The sequence below is a fragment of the Lissotriton helveticus genome, chromosome 5_1 (genome assembly GCF_964261635.1).
Source record: "Lissotriton helveticus chromosome 5_1, aLisHel1.1, whole genome shotgun sequence".
Lineage (NCBI taxonomy): Eukaryota > Metazoa > Chordata > Amphibia > Caudata > Salamandridae > Lissotriton > Lissotriton helveticus.
In genome coordinates, this window is record NC_136065.1 from 1481969408 (window position 1) to 1481990388 (window position 20981).

At 43.7% G+C, this 20981-nt stretch overlaps 1 protein-coding gene across 1 annotated transcript in view; it reads left to right on the top strand.

The window, feature by feature from the left end:
- The window catches only part of LOC144753658 (transmembrane domain-containing protein TMIGD3-like), a 166215-nt gene that overhangs the window by 26318 nt on the left and 118916 nt on the right, over positions 1-20981 (top strand). The window contains exon 2 of the mRNA XM_078641271.1: positions 6969-7283. Coding sequence (XP_078497397.1) covers positions 6969-7283 — 315 coding nt within the window. The remainder of the gene's footprint in view (positions 1-6968; positions 7284-20981) is intronic.

Below are 20981 nucleotides of genomic sequence, written 5' to 3' on the forward strand. Positions count from 1 at the left end.
ACAATCCAGTAATGTCTGCAGACCGATGCCTGTACGGGCAATCAGTACCGCATCATCTGCGTATAGGAGGGCCGGAATCAGCTGACCTCCCACCCGCGGCACATCTGCACCCCCTTCCTCCAGCTGTTTTTCCAACCCATTTATATAAATGGTGAAAAGGAGGGGGGCAGGATACACCCTTGGCGGACCCCTTTCTCTGACCTGAAAGTCCCCGTACATCTCCCCTCATTTGTGACCCTTACTTTGGCAAATAACTCCTGGTGTAGAGAGGCTAAAAAAGCAACCAGGGAAGAGTCTATCCCCATCTCGAGTAGGATTGACCATAATTTGGACCTATTTACCAAATCGAAGGCCGAGGAGAGGTCCATAAAGGCCAAGTAAAGGGAACCCTCCCCGGCCACCACGTATTTGGCAATTAGAAGGTGCAAATTCAAACATTGGTCCAGGGTGCCTCGTTTCTCCCTAAACCCATATTGTATGTTTGATAGCCCTCCGCAGGTCTCCAGATTTTCCCTGAGTTTAGCCAATAAGACTCTGCCCAAGATCTTAATGGCAGAGTCCAGAAGGGAAATGGGTCTATAACACCCCGGGTCATCGCGTTTTCCTTTTTTAAAAATTGGCACTATGATAAAGATTGCCCAGGTATTTGGGAACACCTTATCATTTGCTGCCCTAAAGACTTTAGTTAATATCTTTGACCAGGTTTTCGGAGAGTATCTATATAGGTCCGCAGGTACACCATCAGCTCCCGGGGCCTTATTTTTTGATGTCTCCAAAATGGCCTTTAAAACTTCCTCCTCTGAAAATACTATCGGGGGGGCGGCCTGCGCTATCAATTGGCAATGCTGGACTATACCATTCTTCTCGCCATAGATATCTTTAAAGTGACCCACCCACTTCTCGTCTGGGATAACACAGTCGGTGGCTACATTTAATTCATCTGCAAAGAAAGGATGATTAATAATTTCCCAGAATTTTTTGCTGTCACGTAGGACATCAACAGAAAGCAGTCTATCCCACGCTTCACTTTTAATTTAATCTTTTCTTCCCTTTAAAGTCTTTTTATATTCTCTCCTCAAGCTGGCAATAAGCAGCCTGTCCCTTGGTACAGCTTTCAGTGCATGCAATAACCGGGTATGTATCCGTGAACAATCAGCATCAAACCATCTTGACATACTAGGCATTTTCTTAGAGGGCATAACAGTCAAATCCATCATAACTTGGGCACATATGGATTCAAAGGCTTGAACAATTGAGCTATTAGAGGCCTCTTGATCCAGACATACCTCAATTTCTCCCTCAATTTTAGGCAATAAAATTGACATAAATTCTTCTGGGATCACCTTGCCCCACTTGAGCCTTCTCCCTTGGTCAGAGGGCACGGGTATTGCCTGCACCTGTAGGCAGCCAGACCCCACTCGTTTAAGCTCCCCCCAACTCATCTTCATTACCACAGGATTATGATCACTGTAAGGTGACAGAGTTGTTCTATAGGTTACTACCTGTGATAGAAGCACCGGCGTGGCAAATATGTAATCAATTATAGATCCTTGCGGAGATCCTTTGTATGTAGGGACTCTTTCCCTCCCATCTGTATTTAGGGGTTCGTAAAGGTTAAAACTGGCCATTAGAACCTCCAGGGCCTCACCAGATTTTGTATGTTCAAAATGGGGTATGGATGTTCCAGTAGGTCCTAAATGTTCACCCAAGTGACAGGGAAAATTACATAAATGCGTATTAAAATCACCTAACACGATGAGCTCAGATACAGTGTGCTTACTAAGACTGAAATTATATAAGAATGTCTCTTGGTGTGCAATGTGATCAGTATCCATTGCCCTCTCCCAGGAATTATAAAAATTAAGTAATAAAACTTAATGGGTCGAAGAAACAATCCATTCTACAATTAATAGGTTAGGAGAACCTGAGTCCAGCTTTTTAAAAGACCCTGCGAGGTTAAGTGAAAAGAGAAAAATTAAACCCCCTTTAGCTCTCCCAGCTTGACTGGGTATCGCTGGGACAAAGAATGTAACAAAACCATCCAACCAAACATCACATGAAGTTTCCCAGGATTCTTGTAACGCTATGACATCAAAAGAGGTGATAAAATTAATCCATAGCGGGTCATCCTTTTTGGCTCCTAATCCAGCAATATTCCAACTAAGGAATTTACATAAGGCCGTGTCATTCTCCTGCATAGGCCCGGAAACAGAGGCAATTGGGGAACTCAATCCGGTACTAGACACTCGCCTCGCTTCAGACCTGTTAACAGGGGGCCCCGACCGTCATTCACAATCGTCTAACCCAGAGAACACTTCAAACCTATTCGAGGTTTCAAAAGGGGTGAAAGGCAACAAATGATTCATTCCACCTGCACTTTGTAAGTGGTCCATACCTCTATAGGTATTTCTGTTCTCCCTATGTGGTACAGTATTCCATGCAAATGGATTTGGCATTTTGTGGTTCGGATCCTGCCACATATGTTGATTATTAAACATTCCGGGAGGATTATTAAGAGGACCAAAAGGTACCCCAACGGATGTTATTGCAGGCACCTGGGGTCTAGGATAGAAGTAGGTTAAATCACAGGGGACAATAAGTGAGCCAGTGGTCCTTGGCATCCAATTAAGGATGTGTGTCACTGCCCCAGGATCTCTAAAATTTATAATTATTAAATCCCCCCCTATATCCTTTACTCTACTCCCCAACCAGGGGAGTCGCCTTACATGAACTATCTCATTATTAATGAAACATGGGAGCGGTCTATGTTGCCCCAGCCAATGTATGGTTTTATTTTTTAATTGGCTGAACCCTTCCCTCTTGTTGTCTGCCAACCTGGGGACTCCCGTAAGTACCACCACATAGGGGACTGCCTCTGGTGGTAGTTCAACATGGCGAACCCTCTGGTTCCCTACCTTACCCGGGTTTACTTTTCCACCTACCTCCTGATTATTTCTAGCAACCACTGTACTAACCCCTTTATAGGTGTCCTTATTACTAGTTTGGGTAGGCTGACGCACTGCCTTGGATGGATTTACCCCTTGGTCGGTACTACTGACAAGGTTACTTGGAGGCTTTAAAACCTTTTGTGTCAGGACTATTGGTGTAGGGTCTACAGCTCTAGGCGTTAAAACTTGCTTTGCAGTTACTGCCAACTGACCCATTTTTCTAGTGATCGTCGATTCTATGACCCCCAAACGATCCTCTAACCTCTTCAGCCTCTCTAATATGGGAGATGTAAATGCCCTCAGTAGGTGTTCAATATTTTCGAGGGAGAGTGTTGATAGATTATCAGTAGGAGGCGAAATACTACCAGGTGCTAAATTTAGTCTAACTTCAGTTGATATAGAGGTATTTGGGGAAGATGGTAAATCATGTGGGGCAACCTGAGCCAGGGCAGAGGGTAGGATCACAATGCTTGTGGGTGCGGGAGCAGCTGTCACTAATCTACCCTTACCAAAATCAGTGTGGCTGATTTTGGCTCTTTGCTGAACCCCTCCCTTCCTCTGTCTCTGGTTTGGTGGTGGCCCAACAGTTTTGCCAACCCCCTGTTTCCCAGGTTTCTTTTTCCCAGGTGGCGGTACTCGTATGTTAGTGGGTATGGTTTCAATTACGATGGTAATATCACTTGTACCCACAGTGTCACTTCCTTCTGTACCACTAATGACTAATAATGATGGGGGGGTCATTTCTCGCAAAAGCATGGGATAGCCCTGTGATGGTTGCGAGTCATCATTTACTTGTAACAAACCCTCACCCACTTGCACTAGACTAATCTCTGGTGATATGCCCCTAGTCAATTTGTTTTTAATGGATTCAATGGAGCGTCGGCGCTCTGCCCTTCGTTCTGCCAGATCGCACTCCCTGTCTGTATCACCAACGGGCTTTTTAAAGTACTTGTCCAAAGTCCCTTTGTTATTTCCCCCAGGATCAGGTGACGACATTTTTCCATGTGTAGCAGCCATTAAATATTAGACAAGTTTTAAATATGACCACACAACTTGTTTACTTGTGGATTAAAGTCAGGATGGTTAAACGGAAAATAAATGTTGGAGGGCTGGCCCAGCCCGGCCTCCTTTGGCCCCCGAACGGCCACAAAACGGTCCCGCCCTTGTCCCGGGCTTCTCCCGTGCACGCTCCCGCGCAGCGGAAGTAACAGTTCCTGTTATAGGAGAGAGGTGTTCAGGGGGCGGGTCAAGCAGGGAGAGCGTCCAGGTGCAGGTGATGACAACACAGGGACTCCTGGGAAATGGAGTCCCTGTCTCTCACCTGGCGCTCGCAGCCCTGCAGATCCCACTGGTCACTGGTCGGTAGATGTTAGCACCAACAAGCAAAGTCAAGCGCCCAGGCAGACGGGCGATGCGGGACCCGCGAAGCGGGTACCGCGAGGTTCAGCAGCAAGCACTCAGGAGCAAAAACGAAACAAAGAGCTCTCCCTCCTCCAAGCAGGTAGGCGTATGGCGTCTCAATCTGTTCTCTTATGAGGAGCAGACAAGGAAATGCCACCAATGTGTACACCTGAGTTCACCCGGATACCTCACCCAGAAGCTGACAATCTCTGGCGGCTCTAGAAACACTAGAGGCACAAACAATATTCTGCTAAAACCTCGAAGATTCCGGAAGGAAAAAACTTATAAACGCTCCTTCTCAGGAATGGCACCCAGGATCTGGAACTCACTCCCTCCTGAAACCAGGCTCATATCATCCATCACACTCTTTAAGAAAGAAGTAAAAGCTATCCTGATGGCTAAATACACTTGAGCTATTGACGTCGGTTTTTAAAGTCGCTGCACCGATCAGTATTATCTGTTCGATCCCTTTGATTGTTTGTATTACTTGTGTTGTTGATTTACCTGGCGGTCTATGCCTTCACCTATTTGTACCACTTGCATTATTGATGTAACTGTTTTACTATGCTCCCTCCTATGCTTACCCCACCCCACTTATTACCCACAAGTACGCCATATCTAATGGCCTGTTATTTATGCTCTGTAAAGCGCTCTGATATCTGCAAAGATCTGGTTCGCGCTATATAAAACTTTCAAAATAAATAAATAACCCACATCCCACAGTTCACATTTCTTACTCATCTGGGAGCTGTGAGGGGAAGACTCGTGCTGGTAATATTTCCCTCAGCTAGACTATCACCCGCAAGGCACCAGAATCAGTAGAAGTGGGTTGAAACGAAAGCCACGTATCAAAGGTCAGTGTAAAACATGAACAGAAAACTGCAAATTCCGCAGACATTTGATATGAGCTGTCCATCCTAGTTCACTGGCGCTAATAATTCAGATGTCTACACCCATCTGGGCCTCTTCCTGAGTTCCCAGTGGGCTACAGAGTATGCTTCTGTTCTGCAATCCTTGTAAACCAGGTGCTGTTTTATGGAAACCCTGCTCCACTGCAGCTGCCAGACCCTGAGCTGCTAAAACACTGCATCGAGGGAGGAGCCAGGGCGACTGTGTAGCGCTTACTGCCCCATAGCTGTAAGGACGTTGGTGGTCCTCCCTGTGCATCAAGGCACCTTTATACTCGTACTGAAATGATCTTTGCCACGGCCGGGGTGACTGACCTGCATTTCCTTCGATAGAGGTGCAGCCTAGTACCTATGAGCTGCCCAGGGAAGCTGATCCCTCAGAAGAACAGAAGCAGGTGATTATGTTTTCGGTGTCTGGCTATCATGGAACACGTCGGCCAAGAACCTGCGGCACCACCAGTGGAGGATAATTTGTGCTGCAGGGAATCTTTGCACTAGGGTCGGTATTGTGATCAATAAATGTCGGCAAGATCAACATTTGTAACCTATCTACAGAGCCTCTTGTGGCAAAATCAGTGATCTCCTAGCTATGCTGCCTATTCACCTCGGCTCATGCCCGTCAGGAGCACAAGTAGCATCTAACAAATGGACCCCATTCAATGCCGGCCCATCTCACTCAACGTACGTTGCTAGAACCTATCTTTCCATACTTGACTAGAATGTCCTGGACCACTGAGTCGCAATTTTTGTTGGGGGGTGGAAGCTTCCTTTAGAGCCCATCCCAGTTCGTTTTTAAAAAAAAAATTATAGTGACAATTTCTTGTTAGTTTGTCCCGCATTAAACAGTAATCACCGATAAAAGGAAGTGGGTGAGAAGATAATGGTGCCTTTGCTACGCACAACACTGATAACAAGCATGTTCTGCAGAGGCCTCAGTTTGCAAATGCACTCCAAACTGCAACATAGAATACTCTAAAAACCCATGAGCTGGCATTGCGTAGAATGTATGTGCTCCCACTAGACTGACCAACGTCTTTAATGCAAAAATGTTTGGATCATTGTATACGTTTTCCACCTCTATATTGCCCGACACTGCATTCGGTGAAATTTTTAGGAACATTTAAGCACAATAAAGGAACTCACCTGTGCAAATTTAGGAATAATCATCTATGTCTGCAGTGCCAGAATGCTCTATGGCTGCTGTGCACTGAAACGAGTCGGATTATTGGCTGTGCAGTATATAAATACCTATATTGTAGCCGGTGCATTAGAATGGAGGCGTTGGTCTGAACTTTTGGATAGTACAGAAGACAGTTTTTAATCTGACTACCTGAAGAACCTTGCCTGTCTTTTTAAAATCCTTCCCTCTTAACTGGTTTTGGTTATAATGATTTTACCTTTTAATGGGGGTCTCTTTTGCAGATGATAAAATGGACAGATTTTTAGGGCTATTTATCCTTCTTAAATTTGTCTCCCTTTTTATTAACTATTTACAAGTGATGGTCTCTTTGTTTTTTTATAAGCCATTCTCTGCTTTGAATCTACACCATGTTTTATAAGGTTTTATGGTGCTATCTTTTTTAAAAAAACTTTATTGTACATGTATTTGTATATTGCTTTTATTTGTTGTGTACTTTTATGGTTCTAAAATACCGAATAAAGTATTTTGATGATGATGATGAAATAATCATGCCGTCTTTTTAATCCACAGATTGCTTAACAATCGAGGAGAAGCAGTACACTGGCAATAAAGGCAGCCCCATCAATGTTGAGTGTGACTATGATCCCGCGTACAAAGAGTATGTCAAATATTGGTGCAAAGGTTACTACCGCGCATCCTGCACGATACTACGTTACACTTCACAAACGCCTGATGGTGAGATTATGATAAATGACCAAGCAACCGATGGAAAGATGACTGTCACCATGGAGAAGCTCAGAAGTGAAGACACTGGTTGGTACTGGTGCGGCATTGAAAGGAGCCACCTTCTCGACATCATGGACTACACCTACCTCACCGTGGCTGGTGAGTGACATTAGGAATGTCCCTTCAACCTACCTTTTCTACAGGAAACTGAAAAGACAACATTCTTCTGTCTGAATTTGTCATTCCTTTTGTGTTATGTTTTAGTGCATGCCTCTATTTTTTAGAAAACAGTGGGATATGATGACACAGCTGTTTGTTCAAGAGTTTTCAAAATACATCCAATTTGAGTCACACTTTACACCTCTAGGCCACCCACAAATACCACACACAACTCCAGGGCTACGCCCACAGCGTAGGACACAGTGAAAAGCAGTGGTGGCTGCCACTAACAAAGGGAGGTGAGGCGGGTGGGGTGAGCGCAGGGTTAGGAGCGAGCGTGGGTGGGATATGGTGGAATGACACGTTAATAATAAAAAAAAATTAATTACCTGACACCTTTCCCGCGTTGCGTCGCTACTGCTGACCTCTTCCTGGGTTTCAGCAACCCCTGGGACAGACTCCCAGCCAATCTGAGTGGGCTGAAAAGACGCCCTGCTCAGACTAGGGAGTCTGTGGGGTTTCTCCAGCCTGCGGATGAAAGCAGCCGGCTTGAGAAACTTAAGTGCACATGTATGTTTTGGTCAGTCTGAGATGGCCGACTAATCACACATGAGTACTTCGGGATTTGCACATTCACTCCTCCTGCACTCTTCGATACCCGCCCCTCCATGCACAAGCTGGCAAACAAAATATAAAATGATGCTACGGCATCGTTTTATTTTTCGTTTCCTGGCTCTGCACCAGGTAGTGGGGCGACACTCCTCCCCCATTGCAGAGAAGCCACCACTGGCGAACAGCCTCCTTAGGCTGAGAACCTGAGGCTTCTTATAGAGCTCGAAGGACGGAGAAACCCTTAGATATTCCGTCAAATCAGCACTCAGGGGATGCATCCAAACTTATTATAGTCACTGGTGTAATTTGTTTCCCCTGGGTTCTTTTGTTGACTCTCTGCACTCACTTATATAATACAGGGCTGGTATGGACACATTTTCCAGGGCTTCTGGTAACTCCCGGTCAACTACTGGCTAGATCTAGGTCACTACTGCATCATTCCTTGACCTTCATACTTCAGTTTCTAGTCATCATTACACTGTTCCTTTTTTTATAGAGTTGAGCATCCTGTCTTCATCTCTGAACAATTAGGTGTTTTTATTTCCTGCTTTCCATATTTTCCTCTGAAAATGAATCCACTCCACCCCAGTTATGTACCCTTTGCCACCATGCATTTCCCCTTAGTGTGCTACCAAGGGAAGCTGGTGTTGTAGAGGTAAGCATGCGCCTCTTTCTTCAAATAAGGAAAGCTACACCATCTCACTTCCTCTTGACACTCACAATTGTATAAACTCACAAAAAAGTAACCGGATGGTGGACCCTAGCTACTCACCAAAGAAGCAAATCGAGTGGGGAAGGGACAGACGCACACATGTGTTAAGACAAGAACCCTCACTGACCCTAAGGTGACATGCTTCATAATTGGGCTCCCTGTTGCACACTGGGACCGCATGGTACCCAATGTGGGCTACAACTCCCCTGCAGGAGAGGAGCATGAGGTGTTTTTTTGTCATCCAATGTAGGGCAGATTGAGGGGCAGAGTGCAAAAAACTTTTTTAATTGTGAATTAAAACTATCTCCTGGTTGACAGGGTCAATCCTTTATTGATGTCCTAAGTGGATAGATTAAAAGAAGCTTAGTGAAAATAGGGATGTAGATGTTCCCTATTAGGATAGGGCCAACATGTTTCTGCCTTAATAGACTGAAAAGGTTCTTAGCATTCTTCAGGACTGTTCGTTATGTCACTCCGCTTCATTTGTGTGAAAAAAATATATCAGAAAGTTACCATACTTTTACTGGTATGGAAATTGTCTGTGGTACCAGCAAGTAGTCAGGTCCACATTCAATTGGAGACTAATAGTCAACGTCCACCTTCATAAGTCCTTTAGTAGCAGGGCTCAGGGCTCTTACTCTCCTGGCCGCTGTCGCATACATCAAAGGCTGAAGGGGCAATTGTATGTCATGAATATTAATTAATTCAGTCAGGTCGAATGTTTGGAGTTTGCAGGTGAACAATGTCAATCCAGATAAGAACAAAGTCTTAAAATTGTATGTATCTAGTGCAAATCTGATCCAGTCGAAATTTCCCACTAGTAGGTAACCCAGGTCAATGTGGCAGTTTCTTATAAACCAAGCACTGGTTAGCAGTGTCTAGACTGAAATTCATTATGAGCTGTTGGTTTTTACGGGTGTACGAAGATGGCCAACTTTGCTAATGCCAATTTTGGGAGTGTTTCTTACAATCTTAAACTTTACAAGGTTCACACAGGTCATAATACACGTACTATTTTCATATATTGCTTTAATATTAATTTATATTTTTTTATCTGTTTAACTACTTTAAATAATTTCGTTTTATTGTACACTATTTCCTATGGGGAGTTTGTTTAAGCCTCTACCTCCATTTATATATTGATATATTTTCTATGGGAGAGTGTTGCTATACAAGTGGTTGGCCATGTGTACTGCTCAGTGTACAACAAAGTGTAAGTTTCTACAAAAGTGTAAGTACTACTAAACTTAAATTATTTAAAAAAGTAAACATTATTAACAAGTTTATATTATTGCTAGAACAATATACTTAAATAGTACATATCATGTTTATATTGTCACAGTTTTAAAAAAATGTCTTTAATTTAACACTATTTCCTAGGGGTTTTTATTTTAAGTCCCTACCTGCATTCCTTTCTAATAGTTTGAAATATGAATACATTTCTAATAATGTCAAATAAAATATAATACACATTGGCAAAGTCCCTAGGTCTGGCCTATAACTGTAGAGGACTGTGGGAGTTGAGTACTGACAAACCTAATCACAGTCCCAGCTGTAAGTGGATGGGAATGATTGCTTTTTTGGGTATTGGTGTGTATTGCTAGAGCTGTATGGCAGAGAGGCTGAAAAGAAACTGGTAATACCAAGAAGGGAAGGAGAGAGAAACCTGTTGCAGAAGAGAGGGATGAGCATTGATGTTAAAAGAGGAGATGAAAAGTTGAGACCTAAGGGCAGGAGTGAGTATGTCAAGTAGGGTCAGGGACAGTGAAGTAGTGGACGGTGCACAGTAGAGTGCACAGTAAAATGAGAATTGGGGGTGTCGGAGAGAAAGATGGGTGACACCTTGGGGTGTAGGAGCAAGACCTATGGCAGCAGATTAGAAAGAGGCATAGGAGTTGGCGATACACAGTGCGTTGTCTCAAACAGTGCCTCCCTCAGACCAGCTTCCTCTATTTTATGCCAGCTCCATACCGTCCTCCAGACTGGGGGTAGGTACTTTGGTTGACTGGGCACAGGGATCACAAAAGTGATCAGATAGAGATCTGACCAGCCGCATGGCCTACACTCTATTAGTTGTGCAGCAGGCAGCGTATTCCAGATGAGATCTAGGGTGTGGCCCTTCTTATGGGTGAGGATCTCCACAATGTTTTTCTGCTCCAGCATGGTCATTACCTCTCCGAACCTGGTAGTCACGAGCTCTCTTGGTGCCTGGTCCCAGCGATAGTTAAAGTCCTCCAACACTAGAATCTGCCGATATCTAGAGCAAAGATCGCTGACCACTTCGGTGAGTAGATCATTGAACAGAGGGGTTGACCGGGGTGGACGATATACTACCACTACTATCAGGCAAATAGATTTTAGCCCTATTTTTTTTCCCCGGAACTTTGCTCCATCTAAGTTCTCAGCTACTATCCCTTCTGTGGGCAGGGACCTACGGCAAAATATTGCTACCCCACTCCTCTTTTTCTGCCCTGTCTTTTATATGTCAGGACATCATAGTCTGGGGAAGTGAGGCCACTAGAGCGGGACCTGAGGCATCCTGTAACAACGTTTCCGTTAGTACGAGCATGTCTAGCTCTTTCTCCTGTAGTAGTGTAAAAATGTCCAAGTTGTGCTTCTGGGGGGACCGAGTGTTCAGCAGTGCGGCCCTTAGTCTAGAGGGATCATCCGCCCCATACCTTTTGCTCTTTGAACTTGAGTGTAGCTCCTTGCTGGCCCCTCCTTATCGACTAGCAGGTTTCCCATAAGAAGCTTCCCTTCTAGTGCTACTGGAAGGGCAGTTGTGCAGATCGACCCATTCAAATCTCAGAGTTCCTTCATGGAGTAAACCAGCCTATGACCAGGGGTTCTGGCCTCTGGCCCAGGTGGGACACGGACAGGTGCAGACAGGCTTGCCTTATGCGTGCCTTCGGAGTGCCATCGGCGCACCCGCTCTGCGCGCCCACTGCACGTCCACTCCAGCTTGTTTAAATGCTCCTCCTCCGCCCTCCCAGCAGCCCTGCTGTGCAGCAGCTGATCAAACTAGACGGCTCACCGGCAAAACCACAGCTGGGGACGGAAATCAGAAAATGCCTAAATGACAAAAAAGGATCTGGCGGCAGTAAAGCAGTTAAGTATAATGCCAAATAGTAGCCTTCATACACATTAAAACAAATCAGGCAGTACAATTTAAAAAAAAACATCAAAGTACACGGGCACTCGTAACCCAGTTATGGTTACCTTTTCTTCACTGGCTGCGCGTCCTTTCCAGCCTGTTTAAATGCTCGCCCTCCGCCCTCCCAGCATCCCTGTAATCTGTTTTTTTTTCTGCTTATGTACCCCTACTGAATTTCATATGTACTTGAGTGCCCATTTTTCATTTATAAACACATGCTGCATCAGTGTTCATTGGACATGCACAATTTATAACATTTCTTTAGTACCGAATGGTAGCACATCAGTTATTAATGTATATGTATTCATGTTAATTATAATGTGTGATAGAATTTAGTGAAAGTGCAGCAAGAGTAATTTGTTAATTCTTGCATTTTACATCATTCATCATGAGCCATGCCATCTTCAAAAGAATCAGAAAATTGTATTGAAGCCCAGTACAGACAAGTATTAGGCAGAGAGGAATCTTCAGTATTCTTCCTGAGAGATGGATTTGCATGAGCTGAGCTACAAACATCACTAGCAGAGAACATCAGCTACTTGGAGCCAGGCACGGCCCTATCAACACCACAAGCGAGGCAGAAATAGAAAGTGACCTTCTTAAAGAACAGAACAACAGACTTGTTGCTCAGGCTAATGTACACTGGCTAGAGGTCACTTCAGATACTCAGATAGACATTTCTGCTTCTAAAATAGCAGAGTTGTTCTGTGCTAATTAACAAAGACTGAGTTCATCATTCAGTGCAGTGAATATTTGAAATACATTAACAATGTTGCGATTTAAAAAAAAAATGTTTTGCTTAGTAATTGTTTTTATTGCCATTACATTGTTTCATTTTATAGTTGTATTTATACATTTTATGAACACTCTCTTAGGATCTCGATTTTAATACAATCCTAGCAATGTATAGAGTGGCTTCTCGTGTGTGTGCCCAACGGTGGTGAAAGGAGTTTTCAGAATTCACTAACAAAATAATCCTGTAGTCTCACAGGACTGATAATTGCCTACGACGCACCTTCTTCCAGTAATGAGCGGGTGGTTTGTGGGCTACATGATGGATCCATTGCGCAGGTGGTTCGTGGGTTACACTCCTACAGGTTCCCTCTCTCAGGTTAGTAATTTGGCTATGAGCCTGCTGTGGGCCAGAGGGTCTAATGGATGTAAAACTAGTTCATATTTTGGATAAAGCTGCAAATTGAACAAACTATAACTAAATATGATTATCTATCTTTTTGGAAGGTTACCCGATACCTCAATCAAACAATCAATCAATCAATCAGGGGGTTATATAGTGTGGCTACTCACTCGTAAGAGTCTCAAGGCGCTGAGGGGGGCATGGGGGCTGCTGATCCGCAGAAAATAAGCCTGCGTAACTTCCCTTTAGGGTTGGTGTTTGCCGATTAGTAACAAGAACCAGTTCATGCTTACCGGGCCAGCCTGGTGGATTAGCAGCTTTTTGATAGAAGGAGGCACTTTACTTTAATGGAACAAACCGATCTGTATATTTATTGCAATAACATCTTTGGTTATTCGAGGAACTATTGAGGGGTTCATAATTTAAATTCGAAAAATGCATCTAACAGCAAATGATGTAAACCGTGCATCATCATGGGCAGTTAGCGAACAAGCTGCAACTTTACCTTGTGATCCAGACTCGTTGGGGTGAATAACCACATATCCGGTCTTGTTCCTCTTACTAAATCTCCAGACAACAACTAAAGAGTTGTGTCAGACTTCCTCTGAAATGAACCTGAAAATAACACTATTTCACCATCTCAGGCAGGCTGAAGTGTTTCACAGATGAGCCCTCTTTTTGACTCACTATTTCTTTTATCACCCACTCAAGGTGCAGAATGTGGCTATGAGCCACTTTTCCAAAGAAAAGCACCTTTGTTAATAACACTTTTTAAGAGTCAAGTGGCTTCTTCAGAACTACCAATCAGCACTTGATAATAAGCATTGCAATAATTAATTGTTGCTGCAACTCAAATATAAATTATAGTTCTGATTTTACCCTAAAAGGTCAAGAGAAAAATATTTTTTCCTTATATTGCTGGCACTTTACGTATATCACAAATTAGGTATTTGGTCACAAGTAAATATGTAATTTCGTTTTCTATTCAGACCACTGTTGTTAATTGTAAAATTATAAAATGCCATGCTATTTATATGGAGCTCAATATCGGGGTTGGTTACTTGTCACCACTTCGAATTTGATAAAAAAAAGTCAAATATGTCAAAGGGTCTTTTCTTTTCTCTCTTTCTCTTTCGTTCTCTCTTTGGTCGTTCTTTCTTCTCCTACTTTCTTTAAAAAAAAATGTCTTCTCTAATATAATATGCCCTCCCATATTTTTCACAGGTTATTTATGTGCCAGTACGTAGTTCAGTACTTTTTCTAATATGTATTTTTTTTATTGGTTACTTTTTTAGGAATATTAATACAAATGTTCTGCATTATACTGTTTCTACATTCATTACCTCAATGATTTTATAGATGTTATTAATATGTAACCATATACTTGCTTCTTTTTTCTGAACGAAATATTATACATGTATTCCTGTGTTCTTATCTTTAAAAAAAATTTTACAAAAAAAATATGACAGAGGGACATATAATGCTGTGCCATTTATTACACAGTTTAATAAAAAAAGGTTTTGTAGATATAAATTGAGTCATTTGATTCTCAATGTATCTAACTACTATACAACCTATCCTCAACTCACATGTTGGCCGTCTCTCTGTATTACTCCATGATGCCAAAGAAATAGCAAATGTGTTAAAATGCATCATTGATTAACGAGAAAAGCGAGAAGTCCATAGAAGCCAATTTAAAACAGCACTGTTGGGATATGAATGCCCCTTGCATCATAACAGGCATGTAAGCTAGCCCTGTGTGCCAACTGCATGTGAAACTGGAATTCTGACGTTTTGTTTGGTCCTGGCATCACACTAATCTAGCATGTGCTCAGAGACTTAGGGCCAGATGTATCAAGTATTCTGCCGTTCGCAAACAGGTCGATTCGAGAAATTGGCATCTTTGCGAACGGCAAAAAAGCCTTTTGGGATGTATCATCCCAAAATGCAAATTGCAAAATAGGGAATGACAATTTGTGCGATTACCTATCTTGCGAATGCATTTAGAAAATAACAAGTTGCTATTCTCTAAATGCAATGCAGGAAGCGCTTATTAAATTGCGACCCTGCTTTAAGGAATCGCAATTTACCACCAATTTCAATTTGGTGGTCAATTGCAAATCCTTAGAAAAATGCACAATTTTGCATTTTTCTAAGTGCCATGTGGCGCACATACATGCCCTTAGGCCATGTATGTGTGCCACATGTGCACACATGCATATTTCAGGGGTGCAACAGTGTCCTTTTGGCACACTTGAAATTGCATGCCTAATTTGCAAGTATCTTGGGTACTCGCAAATTGCGCATGCAATTCCTATTCATTTCTATAGGTCTTTAGGTATAAATGTGAAGTCATTCCTTAATAGCGAATCGCAATTTGCGATTCGCTATTAAGGAGTATGTAGGAATCGCAAAATAGTTGCAGAAACCTACATACATTGCATTTTGCGAGTCTATAATAGCTAATCGGTAGCATTTGCTATTATAGACTCGCAAAGTGTAATCTTAATACATCTGGCCTTTAGGCCTGTCCCTTAAAGAGTCATCTATAACAGGCCCTCTAGTGGGAAATGGACTACTGCCTAAGGCCTGGGTGCATCCTAATAGGAGGTGTTAACAGCATACTGTGGTTTTTGAGTCTTCAACGTGAACAAACCATTTTATCTGTGTTATAGAGATTGTGGTCTACTGACCCCTCTTGAGTAAAGTCCTGCTGTTAAGTGAATTTACAAAACCTTGGGCTGGCATCCCATGCTCATAACATGTGCCCAAGAGTGCAGTGAATGTGTAGCTCCTGTATGGTAGTATGACTGTGTGTGTCTGAGTACTTGGAAACGTGGGATCCATTTTGAATGGCCCTGATCTAGCATGGTCCAAGATGGAGGGTGAGGTCCGTTTCACAGACAGTGGAAGTGTATTGCCTCCATTTCTGTTGCTGTAGGGTGGAGACGCAGGCACTGAAGTGGAGATTGATGGAGGCAAGGATTTCTTTAGCTATTTAATGAGAGTCTTGCTGGCAAAAAGCTGAGGGTCTTGCTGGCAAAAAGCTGCTTATTAATTCTCCCTGAGCACTGTTATTTGGTAGATGACAGGGGTAAAGGATGGGACTCCAGTTTCTGTAAATGTACATAAAACATGTAATAAATGTAATTTAAAACAAACCACCCCAAACCAACTCTGCAGCCTTTTAAACATTGGATACACATCGCTTGTCTAGAAAATGTGTAGAAAAGTTAGATCCTAGTCACCTCACTTTGTTCTAGTTCCAAGTTCTTGAACAAGGAAAGGAGTACTCCACAGATTACTAAACGAGCTGATTTGTGACCAAGGCTGATTACTGCCCGACAGGTAATCTACTAGAGGTGAGAGAACATCACTTGAAGTCCTCACTCTCTGCTGGAGGAGCTGAGGTTCTGCATAATGTGCCTAGAACCATGCCAGCTTCTAAGTAATGGAAGGAATCTGTCGGGGTCTGCGGGGGGAGTGATTATCCAGAAGCAGAAGCCCAGCATGTACATCAGTTGAATGAGTTCCCATGTCTCTCTGACTGGTTCTAATGTGTACTGCAACACGACTTTTACAGAATAAGAATCCCTTTCTTGTACTGCAATTTGTCATGAGCCTGAGAGACTTGTGCAGTCACTACTGAAGTCAGGTTGAAGAGTGCATTGCTTCCAAAGTCGAGATTCTTGATTGGCCAGGAGGCCACAAGCACGGAAGGCACAACCTCATGTATGATGTGATCTGGAGGCTGCAACTGCTATACTTGAGCACCTGACTGCGCCCAGCCATGGAGGCCACCATTGTTGAAGGCGAGTGCAGCTGTACAGGCCTTCAACACTGACTGCTTTCAGCGATCCTGATCCAACTAAGGCTGCTGCTGAGGCCCCAGCTCAGGTGGGGAAAAGGAACCAGGCTAAAATATATGTTGAAATTAGTTGCACATTTGATCCATGGGGTATGAAAATCAGTGTGCACCAATGCCTTATCAATGCCTATGCCCACAGAATACTGAGACTTTAGTCAGAAGATATCACCCATAGTGCACAGTGACAATAATGAAAGGTGAGAATGTTGCTCCTTAATGAAGATCCTAACTGAAATGACTTTAGCTGTAAGTCCTATAGAACCGCGAATAATTAGATTGTGCTGTGATCTTAAAACACTTTCTTTTAACTAAAAGATAATGACCTGGCTGGGCAATACGTTATGTTGTCTGTTGATTGACTGATGAGTTCTCTGCTAGGTGTGACCCACCTACCTGTGAAGCCTTGGACTGCTTGCCCTAGCAAATCTGACATTCAAGTGAAGAAAGGGTTGTGCTTCACCCATTTTGCCGAGCCATAGTTGGAAAGAGCACAGGAAACGAATCCTCAATCACTAGATTTGGTACCCATCATCTCCTATTTTGACAATAGTTCGGGCTGGATTGTTCCCATGAGGCACAGGGTCAGACTGATTTGCATATAGCCATGTCTGAACTGGGGTGGCAGAGTGGGCTAAAGAACGGTGATGGATTAAACCCAGATCTTTTGACTGGGTGTGAGTGTTTGATTGATTCAGATGCTCCGTCCATCACCACCCCCTTTTGTACCTATTTTGACAATATCCACCCCCCCTCACTCAAATGTATGCAATCAAGGTATAGTTTCTAACCTAGGTACTATCATGGACATGAGTCATTCTCTTAAAACTTCACATTTCACAAACTCCACAAACTGTTTCTGCAGTTGGGGATGCCACACTAAACATATTCATTGTGGTTAGAACTCACCATCTTGCTCACTTGGCTTCTTCCAAAAAATGCAGCTCTCACACCACAAACTCCATGTTCCTAATGTAGACAGTGCTCCTAATCTAGGAACAAAAACAATGGTAAATATTACTGAAGGACACCTTCAGATGAAAGATGATCTAATTGAATCTGCTATTCAGGTAAACATTCTGTAAAACTCTCTCAGTTTTTACAACAAAATGAAAATTACTCGGAAATGTTCACTAGCATAGCAAAACACAAACTTCCCAACTATGCTTAGCAATGGCTAATCTTCCACCCATCATTAATGTACTGTTGGACCAGATGGTACTGTTAGGACAGGATCATTTGAAGGGGCGTATTGAGACGGATATTATTCAAGATTGCGAAAGTATGTTCTTTGCAATCTCTTTTTCGACTATCCACTCCCTATCAGGAATCCTTATCTATCGTCCCCCTGGTCCCTGTGTGCAATTTCCAAAATCCCTTACAGATACAGCTGCTATGCTAGCAAGTACCTCGCCCAACATTACCCTATTAGGCGACCTTAACCAGCACTTAGAGGACCCTCTCAAATCTGATGCCTTGGATCTTACCCAAGACTTAATAGCTATTCAACTAGTCCAAAAAGTCACTAACCCAACACATAGTAAAGGTCACATTTTGGACCCAGTCTTCTCTAATAATGAACAGCTTTTAGTAGGCAATCCAGCCCCGGTGCCATGGTTGGATCATTTTTTAATCCCGATCCAATGGAACACCCCGTCACAGCCCTCTAGCATCCCATCCTTTAAGAGCTGGGAATGCCCCTGGGCGAAACTTTCACCAGAGGCATGGACCATAGCCATGACGAATACTAAACCTCCATGGGACCCCAAACCTAACATAGCTACTGACAATTTAAATCATTGGATTGAATCATCCTTGGATGCCACCATACTGATTAAATGCAGCCAGACAGGCCTATGGAGAAAACAACACCCTGATATTCACCTAAACTTCGGAAACTTAAGCAAAATTGCAAAAGACTAGAGAGAGCTTAGAGGAAAGAATATAGCACCTTAAAAAAACAGAAATATAGAGAGTCCATCAAAACTTACCAAACAGAAATAAATGGAGCACAGGCACAGCATTTTGAGGAAAAAATTACATCAGCTGTTAATGCTCCCAGGGAAATCTTCCAAATACCAAAAAATCTCACGAAGTGCCCTTCACATGAGACACCGTCTGACTTCTCTCAGTTGTACTGTAATGAACTTGCAGTTTTTTCAATAAGAACATTTTAGATACATACAACACTTTTCTCCAGGCCCTCTGTCCTGATAACACGGCCCTGGAAGCAGATACTCCATTGGGCAGTACTCCACGACTGGAGGAACTTCCAACTATGAACCTGTCCACCTTATCTCAACTCTTTGTCCAGGTCAAATCTGGTTCCACCTATTCATATGCTTCGTAAGGTAGAGGAAACCATACTTCCAGTCTTACTAGAAGTGTTAAATTCATCTATATCCACCCGTCAAGTTTCCTCGTCATGGAAATAAGCCATGATAAGAGCACTGTTAAAAAAAAACTAATCTTAACCCTGAGGTATGGGTAATTATCGTCCGGTCTCGCTTCTCCCCAGGAATAGCAAAATATTAGAGAAATATGTCAACAGAATTTCCTCTGAGTAATTAGAAACTCTCTCCCTACCGCATACCTCGCAGACAGGATTCCGACCACAACAAGGGACGGAAACCGCTCTGTTACTAGTGGTGGAGGATAGAGGAAAATCCTCGACCAGGGAGGCACGGTGGCAATCATCCTACTTGACCTGAGCTCTGTATTTCACACTGTCAACTACAACATTCTTTTTGATAGACTTAGAATGGTTGGAGTCTCAGGTGATGTCATGGCCTGTATTAAGTCATTTTTACACAAGAGATCGTTTCAGGTATTTGAAGGCAACAATACGTCCAAACGTGTGCCACTAACATGTGGAGTCCCCCAGGGTTCATCGCTAAGCCCTACACTGTTTAATGTCTACCTAAAACCTCTTGCTGAGTTAGTCCTGCCATATGGGATCCATATTGTCACTTACGCTGACAATACATAGCTAGTGGTAGCCTTAAAACATCCAAAGTACCTTCCAGCTAATTTAGAAGTCTGTTTGGAAACTGTGGCCACATGAATGGACCAGTCGTGCCTCAAGCTCAATGGAGACAAGACTGAGTTAATGATCTTGGGTAATTACTCCATCTCCACATCTGGACTGAGCTGGCCCAACTGCCTTGGCCCCCCACCAGCCCCTAAAACCAAGATCAAAAGCTTGGGAGTCTGGCTGGATAGATCTCTTAAATTTGATCACCAGGCAGTGAAGCTAGCAGCCTTCTGCTTTGGTATCATCAGACTGATTCGGAAAATTCTTCTACTTCTTCCGGTACTCGCTCGAAGAGTCATGGTCCAGGCGTTGGTTCTTTCCCGCCTGGACTATGGAAACTCCCTCTACCTTGCTGCCCCAAAATCCACGACAAGGAAACTGCAGGTTGTGCAGAACTGTGCAGCCCGGCTGCTACACAATATTCCCAAAACACACTCTGCCAAGCCTGCTCTTAAAACACTGCACTGGCTGCCAATAAATGAACGCTAAGGGGTCCATTAGGATCCGCCCGCCATCCTCGTGCTAAAAGGGACCGCCCGCCTTAAGGGTGGGGGTCCCGTCCCCAGCATTATGATGCACCCGCCACAGTGGCAGGTGCATCCTGCATTCCTACCATTGTGGCGGGCGGTGCACTCAGCACCGCCCGCCACAATGGCAGGAAAGCATGCTGTGCACTTCCGTGCACAGCATGGCAGGCACCGCGCGGTGCCTGCCATGCTGTGCATGGAACTGCTGGGGGGTACCATAGATACCCCCCATGTGCACCCCCACCCGCCCGGAGTCCCTGGGGGCCCGCAATGGGCCCCCACAGGGCTTCTCCGCATGCCTTTCCGTGGCGACATTGCCGCCACGGAAAGGCATTCCCAAATGACCATCATAATATGGCTGGCGGTGTCTGATAGACAACGCCACCATATTAATCTTTTTACCGCCGCGGTCGCAAGGCGATCCTAATCTGGCGGAGGGGAAACCGAGAGTGGTTGTCGGGCGGATTGCCTCCGCCAGGGTGGCGGGGGCCACCGCCACCCTGGCGGAGGCAATGTGCCCAACATCCTAATGGACCCCATAATGTTTAAATTATTATGTATAGCTCATAAAACCCTTTGGGGTATCGGTCCAAAAATCAATCACTCCCTTATTACTTTCTATCGCCCCTTAAGATGCCTCAGTTCAGCCAATGTGTTTC